At 53.5% G+C, this 13,277-nt stretch overlaps 5 protein-coding genes across 5 annotated transcripts; 3 read left to right on the forward strand and 2 right to left on the reverse strand.

Annotated features, from left to right (window-relative positions):
- Nucleotides 1-201: 201 nt before the first annotated feature.
- EV422DRAFT_565167 (uncharacterized protein) lies at nt 202-1,149 on the reverse strand (the record flags this gene model as incomplete). The annotated part of the gene is made up of 1 exon (XM_053072279.1): nt 202-1,149. The coding sequence occupies one exon, from the start codon at nt 1,147-1,149 to the stop codon at nt 202-204; it is 948 nt and encodes a 315-aa protein (XP_052928364.1).
- A 1,864-nt stretch (nt 1,150-3,013) lies between these two features.
- Nucleotides 3,014-4,373, forward strand: EV422DRAFT_520247 (uncharacterized protein). Its single transcript, XM_053069661.1, has 4 exons — nt 3,014-3,530; nt 3,617-3,836; nt 3,908-4,072; nt 4,153-4,373. The coding sequence occupies exons 1-4, from the start codon at nt 3,300-3,302 to the stop codon at nt 4,230-4,232; spliced, it is 696 nt and encodes a 231-aa protein (XP_052928365.1). The 5' UTR covers nt 3,014-3,299; the 3' UTR covers nt 4,233-4,373.
- Nucleotides 4,374-4,785: 412 nt separating this feature from the next.
- EV422DRAFT_520249 (uncharacterized protein) lies at nt 4,786-7,651 on the forward strand. Its single transcript, XM_053069662.1, has 12 exons — nt 4,786-4,983; nt 5,053-5,163; nt 5,247-5,350; nt 5,421-5,575; nt 5,644-5,792; nt 5,870-6,051; nt 6,127-6,328; nt 6,408-6,713; nt 6,791-6,934; nt 7,008-7,223; nt 7,288-7,343; nt 7,413-7,651. The coding sequence occupies exons 2-12, from the start codon at nt 5,158-5,160 to the stop codon at nt 7,540-7,542; spliced, it is 1,650 nt and encodes a 549-aa protein (XP_052928366.1). The 5' UTR covers nt 4,786-4,983; nt 5,053-5,157; the 3' UTR covers nt 7,543-7,651.
- Nucleotides 7,652-10,382, reverse strand: EV422DRAFT_520255 (Gaa1-like protein). Its single transcript, XM_053069663.1, has 8 exons — nt 10,078-10,382; nt 9,896-9,998; nt 9,738-9,832; nt 8,996-9,667; nt 8,845-8,928; nt 8,626-8,779; nt 8,321-8,554; nt 7,652-8,242 (listed from the first exon to the last, which is right to left on the reverse strand). The coding sequence occupies exons 1-8, from the start codon at nt 10,317-10,319 to the stop codon at nt 7,763-7,765; spliced, it is 2,064 nt and encodes a 687-aa protein (XP_052928367.1). The 5' UTR covers nt 10,320-10,382; the 3' UTR covers nt 7,652-7,762.
- EV422DRAFT_520258 (uncharacterized protein) lies at nt 10,383-13,226 on the forward strand. Its single transcript, XM_053069664.1, has 6 exons — nt 10,383-11,939; nt 12,008-12,119; nt 12,193-12,279; nt 12,352-12,682; nt 12,756-12,906; nt 12,993-13,226. The coding sequence occupies exons 1-6, from the start codon at nt 10,533-10,535 to the stop codon at nt 13,053-13,055; spliced, it is 2,151 nt and encodes a 716-aa protein (XP_052928368.1). The 5' UTR covers nt 10,383-10,532; the 3' UTR covers nt 13,056-13,226.
- Nucleotides 13,227-13,277: the final 51 nt, after the last annotated feature.

The following is a 13,277-nucleotide window of genomic DNA, read 5'->3' on the forward strand; positions in this document are numbered from 1 at the left end:
GAAGCATGTGACACTCACTGATCAAAATCTGCCTCTTCGGAGCTCCATGTAATGCACGCAATCACGGGCCACGGCCAAGAGATCGAATCTATGATAAAATATCTATACAAAATGAAGCGACTCAAAAACCGTCGACCCCGCTCCGGCTTCCGAGGGGTTGTACGAAAATGACCCCCACATTCCACACCCGTGCTTAATGCTTCAAAGCAACGTCTCGCCCAAAGCCGCTCTTGCAAGAGAGCACCCAATCTGGATTGTCTGCAGCACAAACGACTGCTCTCCCAGCAGCGGATTGACCTCCATGATATCCACCGCCACCAAGTTGCCCGTCTCAAACACCGACTCGCAGATAAAGTGTCCTTCCCTGAACGACAAGCCGCCTCTTACAGGTGTTCCGGTCGCGGGCGCAACGGTCGGGTCAAGCGCGTCTACATCGAAACTGAGGTGGATGGGCTTGTCCTTCCCGAGGTACTCGATAGCCATCTCGACGATCTTGCCGATACCGTGCTTGTCAACATCGTGCATGCTGAACGCCTTGATCTTGTTATCCTTCAAGATCTTCTTCTCTGGCGCGTCCACGTCGCGCAGGCCAATGTACACGATGCGGTTGGTCGCCAGGCAGGGCTTGAGCCACTCGAACCCCGGCACGTCCGTCGCGCTCTTCAGACCCATCAGGAAGGAAACGGGGCACCCGTGCAGGTTTCCCGTGTCGGTGGTCTCTGGGGTGTTGATGTCCGCGTGCGCATCCACCCAGATGACACCCACGTCCTTGTGCACCGCCGCGGATCCGCCAATGGTGCCCATGGCGAGGGAATGGTCACCACCCAACGTCAACGCCAATTGCCCCTTCTCAACCACCGCCTTGACGCTCTCCGCGACGCTCTTTGTCACGGCGGAGACGTAACCCACGTTCTTGAGCTTGCCGTGGTTCTGCTCTGTCTGTGGCCGCAGGTGCTCGTAGGTCGGGAACTTTTCATCCACTTTGACTGCCCAACCCAGCTCCTTTAGTTGATCGACGAGGCCGAACTCGACGAGGCGGGCGGGACCCTGCTCGACGCCTCCGCGTGGCTGGCCGCCGCTGAATGCTGCTCCCACGACGCCGACGGTGAGGGGCGCCTTCAGGTACTTGTGCTGAACTTCGGAGGCCATTTTTGTTTGAACTACTCGCGCAGCGAAATATAGAGAGGACTAGATGAGCATCGAAATCCCGCAACAGACCATACAAACGAGCAGGGAAATGCAGCCACTATCCTCGAACGATACTCGAATAACTGAAGCCCACTGTCTAACTCGGAATGCAACTTACTTTATGGACTGCTCTTTTGAACTTCACAGGAATGGTTGCACCGTCCAAAACGCGGGTTAGTGGACTTATTGAGCTGGAGGCGAGTCTGGCGACTTTGAGAACGCGAACTTGAGACGAAAGACGGAGGTCCTTATGCGATAGGCGATGGGGGAGTGGCGGAGAGGGGTGACTGCTTTAGCTTTCCCTTTTTATGTTTTCCGGAGAACAAGCGGAGGGGGGAGCCTGTTTGCGGTTTCCTTCTGTCCTCGTCACGTCGCAGTCACGGGTTGCTGGATAGATCTGGCAGATGGCTTGGACCCGGGACGCGCTTGGACTCAATCCCGTTATTGCCGGAGACCCTCCCCCCCCCACACACACTGCTGCCGTCCAACCCCCCCAATCCACCATGCGGGTTTGTTTCATCTAATCTTTGCTCCATAACATTCCCAGCTATAGCAACTTGCCTCATATATCTACATAGATCGCATTGCTCATATGGCTCGATGTCGCAGGGCAGGATGTTGAGCTCCCGAGCGAGGCTTTGCGCAGCCATGGGACCGAATTTCGAAACCGCGCGCCGGTGGCTGGCCAGTGCCGACCGTACGCAAATTATGAGAGAAAAAAATGGTTGCTGCTCTGGTGGAAAAAAAAAAGGACACAGGGTCCAGATTCCAATCCACGTTCCTGCAAGCGCTGGTCTTTGCGTCCCGACATCGGGAGTTGCTCAATATGGCCGAGGAACACATCTGGCTGGCAGGTCAGCAGGTTCTTACATCAGGCGATTGCGCAACTCAGACGAAAGTAAAATCCGTTCAAAGCATTCGAGAACCTGATCCTAGCCCTGTTGACCTGCCATGGCCCGGCTCTCCCAGCGGATATAAAAGAACCGGTCTCCATCGCCCGGCTTCTCGATTACTTCCTCCAGGATGTCTGCTCGCCACCTCCTCCGTTCAAGGCTAGCGTTAAATGCTACCCGGTCTTCAACGACCGTTATGATTAAGCCGCGAACGGGGGTGAGGATGGGGATGGGGATGGGGATGGGGATGGGGATGGGGATGGGGATGGGGATGGGGAAGGGGACGAGGACGGAGACGAGGACAGGCTGCAACATGCCCAAGATCAGTAGGGACATATCTGGATTCCCACGCCGGACTTCAGGCTCGCCACTCAACGCGTGCCTCACGCAACCGTGAGAATGGTTGGTAGCTTCCCGGGGGCCCCTCTAGATCTATGTACGGCGCGGGGCCAGGCTCTTCGGGTACTGATTCGCTCTGAGCATTCTGTTGCCCGAAGAACCCTCGCCGCTCCAAACGCGTGGAGCGGCCATTGGCCAAGGCTATCGGCCCATTCGACATCCATGGACATCAAAGAAAGGGTATAACGTACAGCTCGCTGGTCAGCTTTCCCAACTGAGGATTCCTAGGTGGGCGAATTTGCATTCGGTATATACCCGGCGGCCCGATGTTCAGCTCAGAACGTCCTCGCAGGACCGAAAACGCGATACGCCTTGTCGCAGTAGGCAGGAGGTGCACGTACAGTACAGTATGCCCCATTGGGAACGGGGTCAGTTCCCACTATTCCCATGTTTGCGGCGAAACCCCCTTGCCCCTCCTGTACTTTGTGTCCATCTGGTCTATACACACTCTGTACAGTATGCATACTGTATAGACTTTGGGCGTCGTTCTAGGCTGAGTCCGAGCATTATTGTGTCATAGCTGCGTCAAATAACGACTTTCCCGCGTCGAAAGAACGCGTCCCTCCTGGCCCCGTCCTTGACTGACGTCTTTTGAGCAACAATAACATCGCACATATGGACGGGAACGGGGGATGAATCACGAAGGATGGTTTGCTTGCGACATGGAGGTGCTAGATATGCAGTATGGATCGTGTGACTTCCATGAAGGTTGAGCCGCGTAACTCAAAACGCATATAAAAGCTGAGGTGCTCTGCCAAACTCCTCTCCGTTTTCCAATCCATCCCCACTCCCTCAAACCTCTCAGTAAGCACACCCAAAATGCTCGTCAAATCGCTCCCCCGTGCGTCGGCCCTCCACCGCCAACTGCCTCTGTTCGCTGTCGCCAGCACCAGGGTGCGCTTCAACACCACCTTCCCGCAACCCAAGCAAGCAGCCGAGAGCTTCAACGCTCGCCGTCCAATCGAGGTGTTGATCACCAACGATCACCGCTCGTTTGACGAGCTGTTTGAGAGGTATCACAAGACGAAGGGCGATAAAGAGGCAAAGCAGGTGAGTTAGCTGCATGTGGTGCATCATACCCTTCCAGAAAATTGACATTGACGTGTACTTCGACGTTTTACTCGAATCCTCCTTAGGCCATTGTCAATGAGTTCATCCGGGAAGTCGCCCAACACTCCATCGCCGAGGAGACTGCGGTATACCCACTGATCGACGAAGTTGAAGGTGACAAGGAAGGCGACCACCTCCGCGCCGACCATGCCGAGGTCAAGAACCATCTGTTCCGCCTTGACAAGATGTCGGTGGGGGATGCGGGCTTTGACGATTTGTTTGCACGAGTGGTTGCTGTGCTCAAATGTGAGTGCCAAGAGGGAGAGGTGCATATTACGCCATCCGGCTTCGCTGACTAAGGTTATTTGAACGAACAGCCCATGCAAAGGAGGAAGAGACCAAACATCTCCCGCTACTAGCCAAGAAAATGTCCGAAAAGGAGCGTATCGACCTTTCCTCAAAGTTCCTACGTCGCAAGGCCATCTCCCCGACCAGGTCACACCCGAATGCCCCGGACAAGCCTGCCTCTCTGGAGCTTCTGGGTAAGAAAACCCAGATGTTGTCAACGCCTTCGAGAGCAAACCTAATAACTCTTCCTCCCCCGCCCCTTCTCCTCTCGTAGCTGGCCTCCCCGTAGCTCCAATCGACAAGCTCCGGGATCAGACGCGCAAGTTCGCGGAACGTCGCATCCCTCAACAGTGAGGAGTGCCGCCCTTGTAAACTCCTGAATGTCTCTCTGCTGAAAGTGGGGTAGGATAGGCTTCTTGGAGCTATGCCTGAGTTTTGCTTCATTTTGTATTCATATTTTGAGAGGGGAATCACATTTTGGATAGGGCGCAAGCTTCGCGTTGATTCCTTCATGTTCTGGTCTTCAAACGCTCCATTCATCACTGTGGTGGGGGGCCTCCAATCACCAGCATGTCGAGCACAAGCGTTGCCGAGGTCTCCTCAAGGCCTAAGTCAGCCTAGCTGTCAACATCGCAACGACAGTCCTACTCCGTTGATGGGCATGTACCATCTCGCGAGCTCCATTCATGAAGACCACTCTTCCCTTTCGCCGTTTGTCTTCCTCCATTATCTTCCTTCGCCTGAGGTTACGTCGGGCAGGCGTTGCAAAACGCACTCGGTTGTTAGGACCTCCAATCCGCGGACGCGTGGGGAATGCATGACAAACGCGTTTGCCTGTCGGAGTGTTCACACTTCAAAACTCGACATTTACTGTATATGGACTGATTCCGCAATTGACATTACATCCACTGCTTTCCGTTGATTGCACTTAATGACCGAGGCACCGCTTTTCTAACTGAGCAATAAGACACCTAGAACCTGAAGTAGAGGCATATATCACATGAGCTTCCCCCCGGCCTGGTTTGCAAGCATCCCAAGGATTGAGACATAGATCATATCCCGACGTGCAACATGCTAGACACGATGAATCCAAAACACAAAATGGGCATGTCTCCCCAAAGCCATGGGAAATATGGGTGGTTTCCAAATCTCTGACCTTCCTCCCGGATACCAGACTCCCGATTAGAATCGGTCATATTACGGCAAAAGAGTAAAGCAATGTCCAGAGCTCCAACTGCGGACGACTTTGCTGCGCGTCTGAAGAGCTTCGACTCGAGCGATGGGGGTAATATCTCCAAAAAGGTTCATCGTTCCTTGCCAACGATGAATATTTCTTTGTTCTGACTTTTTGCAAATCTCGCTTGATAGGCTGAGCGTCTGGGGAAAGCGGTCAAGAAGAACCGAACGGTCGCCAGACTTGCGTTACATCGGGAGATTTGGTTCAGGGAACAGGAGCGCTTGAGCCATTTGAGGTATGGCGGACTTCAATGTTAACACAACATGGTGACATCTTCGCCTGACCCGTATGCTCGCAACCTGAAGCACAGTATCAGAAAAGTCAGCGCACGAGAGTCTATGCACGTTCGTGGCCCAATGCAATCCATTGAATGAAGACGAAAAGAACACGTTGGACAAGGTTGCGGACATTCTTGACGAGGTGGAGGGGGCGGAGGCGGAGCGGGAGGAATTCATGACCGGTTAGGCTGGAATCCCCCCTAATCGTTTCGAGTTGGTAACGTATCTGATGATGATAGCCCGGCTCCAGAGGTCTCGGATCGGGTTTCGAGCGTACGACACTACATGCATCGCGTAAGGAGTAGCACGGGGCGGAAAGAGTCGGTGGAGAGTATGCGGCAAGATTGCTTGGAATCGCTTGCGGAGACGAAAGCGTACTTGCGGCCGATATATGAGGAGGTGTGTGTGAGGAGGGAAGACCGATGCGTTTCGCAAAAGATACGAATGCAGAAGCATGCTGACGCCCATCTACCTAGCTGGCGGAGCAGGCGAGCAGCATATCGCAGTCAATGGTTCACTTCCGTAGAATGCAGAATGAGATGGACCAACCTGAGGGAGACGATCCGTGGATAGTGCACGAGGGCAAGGTGATGAAGTTCACCGACTTGCCTTGCGTGGATGAAAACATCAAGGCGTCATGCGTAGAGCAGCACAACAGGTAATCTGACCCAGCTTCCAAGCCTGAGTTGCGTGCTGGAAACAGCTTGGCTCATAACGCATGCAATCACCACAGGCTCATAACCGCATACAAAGACCGTGTGAGCGCCCTCTCCACGGCACATCCCCCGCTTTCCGATTGCACCCTCAGCGACGAAACACGTTTCAAGCTGAGGAAGGTCTACGACGAGTACGAGTCTGCCGAGCAGCACAAATGGACGTCTTGTCTGGATCGGGTGCATCTTGAAATGCCCCGATTGCCAAAATCTGATATTTCTGTACGTTCTTCGTTCATTTGCATTGGATGGTCATCAAATCCCGAAAGGCGACATACTCACATCGAGGTATCATATTCAGAGGTATCTCCGCTGGTACACCACCCACACCACCCACACCACCCAATTCAGCATCCTGCAACAGTTGCACGCCCGCGAGATGGCCGACTTCATCGCCCGAACCATCTCCAGGTTCGCCGCCGCGGAGGTGGACCACTGGCGAGAACTCCGCGCAAAGCAGGAAGCGAGTTGTCGCGAGGAACAGCGAGCGGAGATGCACGAGAAGTTGGGGTTGTGGAAGGAGGGTGTTGAGGAGGAACGGTGTAGGAAGGAGGCGGAGGAGGAGAGGAGTCGGGTTGTTGAGGAAGAGGAGCGGAGAGCACATGAGGTATGTTTCGCTTGCTTCAGTGAATATTGAAACGACGTTCCCGGTCCTTGCAGCTACTGACGACCCGCCGGCCGTAGGAGAAGATGCAGGCCCAGCGCGAGATGCATCAGAAGATGATCAAAGAATACCAGGTCGCCAAACAAGCGCAGGTTATGGACCAGATGCTCACCGGCATCGAAATGCGGAAAGCCTACGAAGAGGAGTCCATTGAACGCATGAAGGTATGCAAATCCCCCGCACACCTAACCCCCCCCCCCCCCTATACTCCCAAACCCAACACTTCCCGTCATCCAGTACAACCGCACCCGCATCCACCACCGCACGACCCTCCTCGACCAAAAAAAACTCGACCACGAAGCCGATATCGCCCGCCAACACGAAGCCAAAGCCGCTCTTGAGCGCCGGTTGGAGAGATTGCGGGCGACGGTGGCTGTGAGTGCGTCGAGGGATTGGGAGAGGACTTGTGGAGATACGGAGGCGTTTAGGAGGTTTAGGGATGCTGAGAAGGATGTATGTTTCGGTGCGATTTGGTGGGACGGGAGGTAAGATGTGTATTGATGTTTGCGGGTTCTAGACACCGTTTTATAGGGTCGATGGATATACGGTCGACAAGATGCTGGCCGATAAGAGGTATGTTCACGATCTCATCGCCATATCTAGTAGCTACATTGCAATTTTGTCTAATTCTTTGTCAACCAGGCTTAAACTGAGCGTAGCGCTCGCTGATTCGGGCTTGCTTCACAACTCCTACGCACGGGAACTGTTGACGTCCATGACAGGTAGCCATGCTCCGAGACGTGATCATCTGTCTGCCATTCGACTTGGATGATGTGGGATGTGTGATTCATGGTGTACAAAGTTTGTGAGATCGGAAGATGTGCCGTTTCAGCGGGTGGCAATGGACATAATGCACGTATGGGAACAAGTAGAATACGATGATGGTTTAGTTTCAGACCAATAACTCGGTATATATACATAAGGTCGAAAAAGGTACGTCAAGTCCAGAGAGCTGGCTTCGTCGATTGAGGGGGGAACAGACCAGCGAACATCTACTGCTCCATGCCTATAATCACATGCGCAACCATATTCAACGGCCAATACACCAAACACAAAAACGGCAAAAGCCACGCCCCATACAGCGTATACCCGTCCACCGCCAACCGTACCGTCTCCAACGCACTATGCAGCCCGTCCGCAAATACCATAACTGCCAACAGCCCCACAGGCGACGCGACAAACAGCGCGACCAGCTGCCCCCAGAAGTAGACGTGGTTGGATGTCGGGCGCGCGAGGTACATGGCGGGTACGGAGGGCAGGGCGAGGAGGATGGAGAGGGAGGGGTTGAGGGTTGCGAGGGCGATGAGGGCGGCCCCGAGTTCGATGCAGGCGAAGCATTTGACCATCGTCCATGCTGCGGAACTTTTCTGGGTGCTGGCGCCTGAGCCTTCCATGATGCGTTGGAGGGTGGGGACGAGGAAGCCGTAGAGACACGCGGTGACTACCAGGATGGCGGCACTCATGTTTAAAGGCTGTGGTGATGCAGAAGGCGAAAGGTTAAGATGATTGAGACTGGCATGCCAAAGAACCAAAGAACCAAAGACACTCACATTGATGTTTCCATGCTGAGCCACAAAGCGTATTGTCGGCGCCATGTAGAGGGCGAAAGCTCCCGCAGCATGACACATGGCTAGCGTGACGATCGGTAGAAAGACCGGTCGATTGATCCGCTCAAAAGTGGACAGTTCAGCGGATCTCATGGCGTATTTGGTTCCCGGTATACGGGTTGGCGGAGAGGGACACTTTGTTAGCTGTTCGCCCGCTGCAAGCCACATACGAACAGACTTGTTCGTAGCGGACAGATGGAATTATCAGTACTGGGCGGGATGTGCGTGTGCACGACCTTCGCGCCTACCTCTAATATCAATGTCACAGAGAGAAGTGCCACCGGTGGAAGATACCTTGATAAGGGAATGTACGCCGAAGCTGTTGGCATGAGGTAGAACCAATAGGAGTGGTGGAGTCTTTCGAGGAGATTGTTCAAACTCCGCAGCATCGACTCAATGGATCTGGTTTACGCACAGACATTGATAAGCTTTTTCCCACTCCTTGTTGACCGGGGATCGCCATTTACCTTCCCAGCTGTTCCCCATTGATGCGGTATGTTCGTCCTGGTACGTCAGACAGGCCACGTAATGTGACCGCCTCAATATGATATCTGGCAAGTCGATGCAACACTTGAGCAGCGGTCTTTTACAAAACTGCCTTCTTCGAAGGGCTCTAACCTTGCGTAGAGCGCATGGTTACCACGCGGAAGACCAGCGGCCTGGGCCTTCACGTATTCCTTCAGAATGTCTGCCTTGAAAAGATAGCTGTTCCAATCGCTCTCGAACTTTTCGGGAGCAACGGCTTGGTGTAGGGCAACAGGAATGCCCTCGTATTTGTTGCACAGAACAACCGTAGACACCAGGTCTGCGTTTGGGAGTTGTCCATTGAGTCCCGTTACATCTATTTCCACAGCTGCGTACTCGTCCGACCCCGTTAGCTCCAGATTCAGTGCCTCCTGGATTACGCCGCTATGGACCGCCAGTGGATCATATCGCAGCGCTGCCCCCTCTTGGGACTGCTTGCCATGATACGCCTCCAGCCATGCCTGGGTCCCCACGGGACTTGGATGCGTCACCACGAACACAAAGTCCTTGGACCAATGCGAAAACTTTGTGACGAACTTGGCGAGCGCGAGCAGATATGCTACACCACCGGCATTGACGCGTCCATCTTGAGCGACAAAAGGTGTCGATATCACAATCGCCTCCGTTCCATCACTGCGTGGTGCTCTAAACACACCGTATGCGTTCGATCCGTCTACCGGTCCATGATTCGCAAATCGGACGAAATCCTGCGTTGACGCGTCAAGCCCGAATGACCGGAGTTCTCCCTCGATGAATGAGGCATAGCTACAACAGGACGGCATTTATCAGTCGCCGCAATCGGTGGAAATAAAAGTGGGCTCCTCGGGCCACTCACTCGGCAGCTATCTTCGACTGCGCGGCTAACGCCTGAATATGCGTTCGATACTCTTTCACAAAATGATAATCGAGGGCGGAGAAGTATTTCGTCGTCTACATTGAGGGAAGAGTCCTTCAGCACTTTCCCACGCCTTCATAACCGCAGTTGCTGCCTACCTGGCCTGGCAGCAACGCGTTCTCGTCGACATAGTTTCGCTGATGAAATTGGCTCTGCGGTAGAAAGAGGAGCCATATCACGCCGACAACGTAGAACAACCAGCTGTTCAGTGGGATTCGGAAAACGTTCAGACCATGTCTCGGCGGGCGCCCCAAAGGAGATTATGGCCTAGAGTACGGACCTGCCTTTGTTGATGGCAACGCGGAGGTAGTACTCAGCGACCGTTCGTAGGTGTGCCCGCCGTAGTTCCTTGATGGGGGCGTTTGGGTCGGTGCGTTTCTCCGCAGCGGCGACGGGGCCCGACTTCCTTCTCAGGAAACGTAGCATTCTTGCAAGGTGCTGTTGGGGAGCGTCCAACCTGATCTTGAGAAGCGGCGACGACGAGTGGGAAAGTTGGGAATTCCCACGCTGCTTACGTAACATTTCTCGCCCTCGCAGTGCTTCCGTCTTTGCAACTTCCAAATTCGTCCATTTCGCCACAGCTCCATTTCCTCAACTGGGACCCAACTATTTCAGAGAACGCCAACTGGGTAGACCCACTGTGACTTCCAGGCGTCTACTGCAGTCTCGTTCTGAAGGGGTTGTACCCACGGAAGGAGTTCTTTATATAGTCTGGTAACTTCACAAAACGACACAATGGCAAAGAAGGGCGACTCGAAAAAGGCCCCTAGGGAGGTGTCCACACAGCCCTTGACAACAGATCCCCGTTTCGCTAAAGTACACTCCGACCCTCGTTTCATCAAAGCGAAGCGAGATGCCAACAAGGTCAAAATCGACAGCCGTTTCATCGGCATGTTGCAGAGTGAGGAGTTCGGCACAGGCTCGTCAGGACCGGCGATTGACCGTTACGGTCGACGAGCGAAGAAAGGGACAAAGAAGGAGCTTGAAAGGTTTTACAAGCTTGACGATGAAGAGGAGAGGAAAGAGGAAAGCGGGAGCGGGAGTGGAAGTGAAAGTGGCAGTGGCGACGAGGTGGAGGACGAGGCAGAGGGCGGCGTTTCTGCGGACGTTGTAGTAAGCGACGAAGTGGACAGCGAGGAGGAGGACGAGGAAGACGAGGAAGACGAAACTGGCGGCCGGATAGCAGGATACGACCTTGCGCGTGGAGGTGCAATGCTCGAATCCGATTCTGAGAGCGAGGATGAAGATGAGGATGCTGTTGAGGATGACACAGAGGAGCGGGACGTACTGGATATCGGACCATACGGAGAAGAGACGGTCCCTACAGGCGACGAAACATCCCGCATCGCCATCGTCAATATGGATTGGGACCACGTGAAAGCAAAAGATCTTTTCAAGATCTTTGACGGTTTCAAGCCGGCAAGTGGAACCGTGAAGAGTGTCAAGATATACCCGTCGGAGTTTGGCAAAGAGAGGCTCGAGAAGGAAGCCAGGGAAGGCCCACCAGCAGACATCTTTGAGCCCGTCGGTGGCGACGATTTGTCGAAACCGTTGATCCAAGCAGATGACGGGACCGAGCAGTACGACAATGTCAAGCTACGAAAGTACCAATTGGAGAGGTTGCGATACTACTACGCTGTACTCGAATGCGACTCGGTCGAAACCGCAAGGTCGATCTACAAAACCTGTGACGGTACAGAATACGAAAAGTCCGCAAATTTCTTCGACCTGCGCTATGTACCCGAAGGAATGGAGTTCGACGACAGCCCTGCCGACGAAGCCTACGAGCCACCGAGCGTATATCAGCCAAAGGACTTTGTCACACAGGCCTTGCAGCATTCCAAAGTCAAGCTGACCTGGGACGAAGAGGATGATGACCGTGTCCGGGTCACGAGACGGAAGTTTACAAAGGACGATCTGCAGGATATGGATTTCAAGGCATACTTGGCCTCTTCTTCCGAGGATGAGGATGGTGAAGATGCGGACGCTATTCGGCAGAAGTTTAAGGCTCTTTTGGGGGGTGGCGAGGGAGCGGGGGATGTGTTTGGAAGCAAGGACAAAGGAGAGGAGATGGAGATCACCTTCACGCCTGGGTTGAGTGAGAAGGCAGCTGCTCTTTTGGACAAGAAGAAGGGGAAGGACGTAGGTTTTGCTTGTCTTTGCTGGAGACTCCTAGCAACTCGCCTCTGATGTTCTCCTGGATTATCAAGGCCTCGAAGGACGAGACTGTGTTTGATGCTTACTTGCGCAAACGCAAGGAAAAGCGGAAGGCGAAGAAGGCTGCCAACAAGGCAGGCGCGGAAGAGGGACCAAATTCAGAAGGTAATAGAAATATGGCACTCAACGTGCAGCAGATCATGAAACACAGCAATATACTAACGTTCGCGATTTGCAGATGCTCTGGTATCTTCTGGCGACGAAGGTGTCGACATGGACGATCCATTCTTCCGTGACGCGTTTGACGACAACTACGCCCCCAAAGGTAGGTCTTGGCGTGTGCCCTACTCCCAGCTAGTCGTCCATGCAGCGACTTACCATCAATGTCCATTCATAGGCTCAATAGCCAAACCCGAGAAAGAATCCAAACCCAGCAAAACCAAAAAGGCCAAAAACAAACCACCCACCGCCGAAGAACTGAAAGCCAAAGCCGAGCTCGAACTCCTGATGGCCGACCCGACCTCAACCGAGAACCGCCACTTTGACGCAAAACAGGTCGTCAAAGAAGAAAAACAGTCCCGCCGCAAAAAGAACCGTAACAAAAAAGACGCGAACAAGGAGAAGCGCGAGGGCGGCGTGCAGGATGGGTTTGAGATTAATACTGCGGATCCGAGGTTTACGGATCTGTTGGAGAATCATGCGTTTGCGGTTGATCCGACAAATCCTCAGTGAGTGGCAATTTGTAGAGTTTGGCGTTAGGTCGTCAGCTCGGGTTCTGATACTCTTTCTCCCGCATACCAGCTTCAAGAAGACGCAAGCGATGGGCAAACTCCTGGATGAGCGCCGGAAACGGTCCGCTGCGGCACATCCCGACCAGGAGGTTCCCAAATCGACCGCGGCTTCGTCCAAACCCGCTACCTCGGACGTCAACATCTCTCAACTGGTTGATTCCGTACGTACCGGGGGCCAAGCGGATTTTCCGTGGATGAATTTGAATACTGACACTGTCATCGCCGCTTTTCTCTTCAATCTCTCCAGGTCAAACGCAAAAGCGCCATGGCGACCAACTCGGGCCGCGGTAAACGAGCAAAACGATCCTAATAACCAAATTCACCGCGACCCCCTTCCAACGGAGTACACCCTAGTCCAGAATTTTTGTCAGATTCTATTCTCTAAATAGAAGCAGCCTAATTTATGTAGATCGTTCCATCATCATCTCATCACCAATATATTTTCCTTACACAAATGAAACAGGCCGAGCAATGTGTCGATCGTATGAATTCTATATGTGTGAGTTGTGTATGTACATGAAAAACCGGAGAT

This window comes from Fimicolochytrium jonesii (genome assembly GCF_025526975.1).
Source record: "Fimicolochytrium jonesii strain JEL569 chromosome Unknown EV422scaffold_4, whole genome shotgun sequence".
Classification (NCBI taxonomy): Eukaryota; Fungi; Chytridiomycota; class Chytridiomycetes; order Spizellomycetales; family Powellomycetaceae; genus Fimicolochytrium; species Fimicolochytrium jonesii.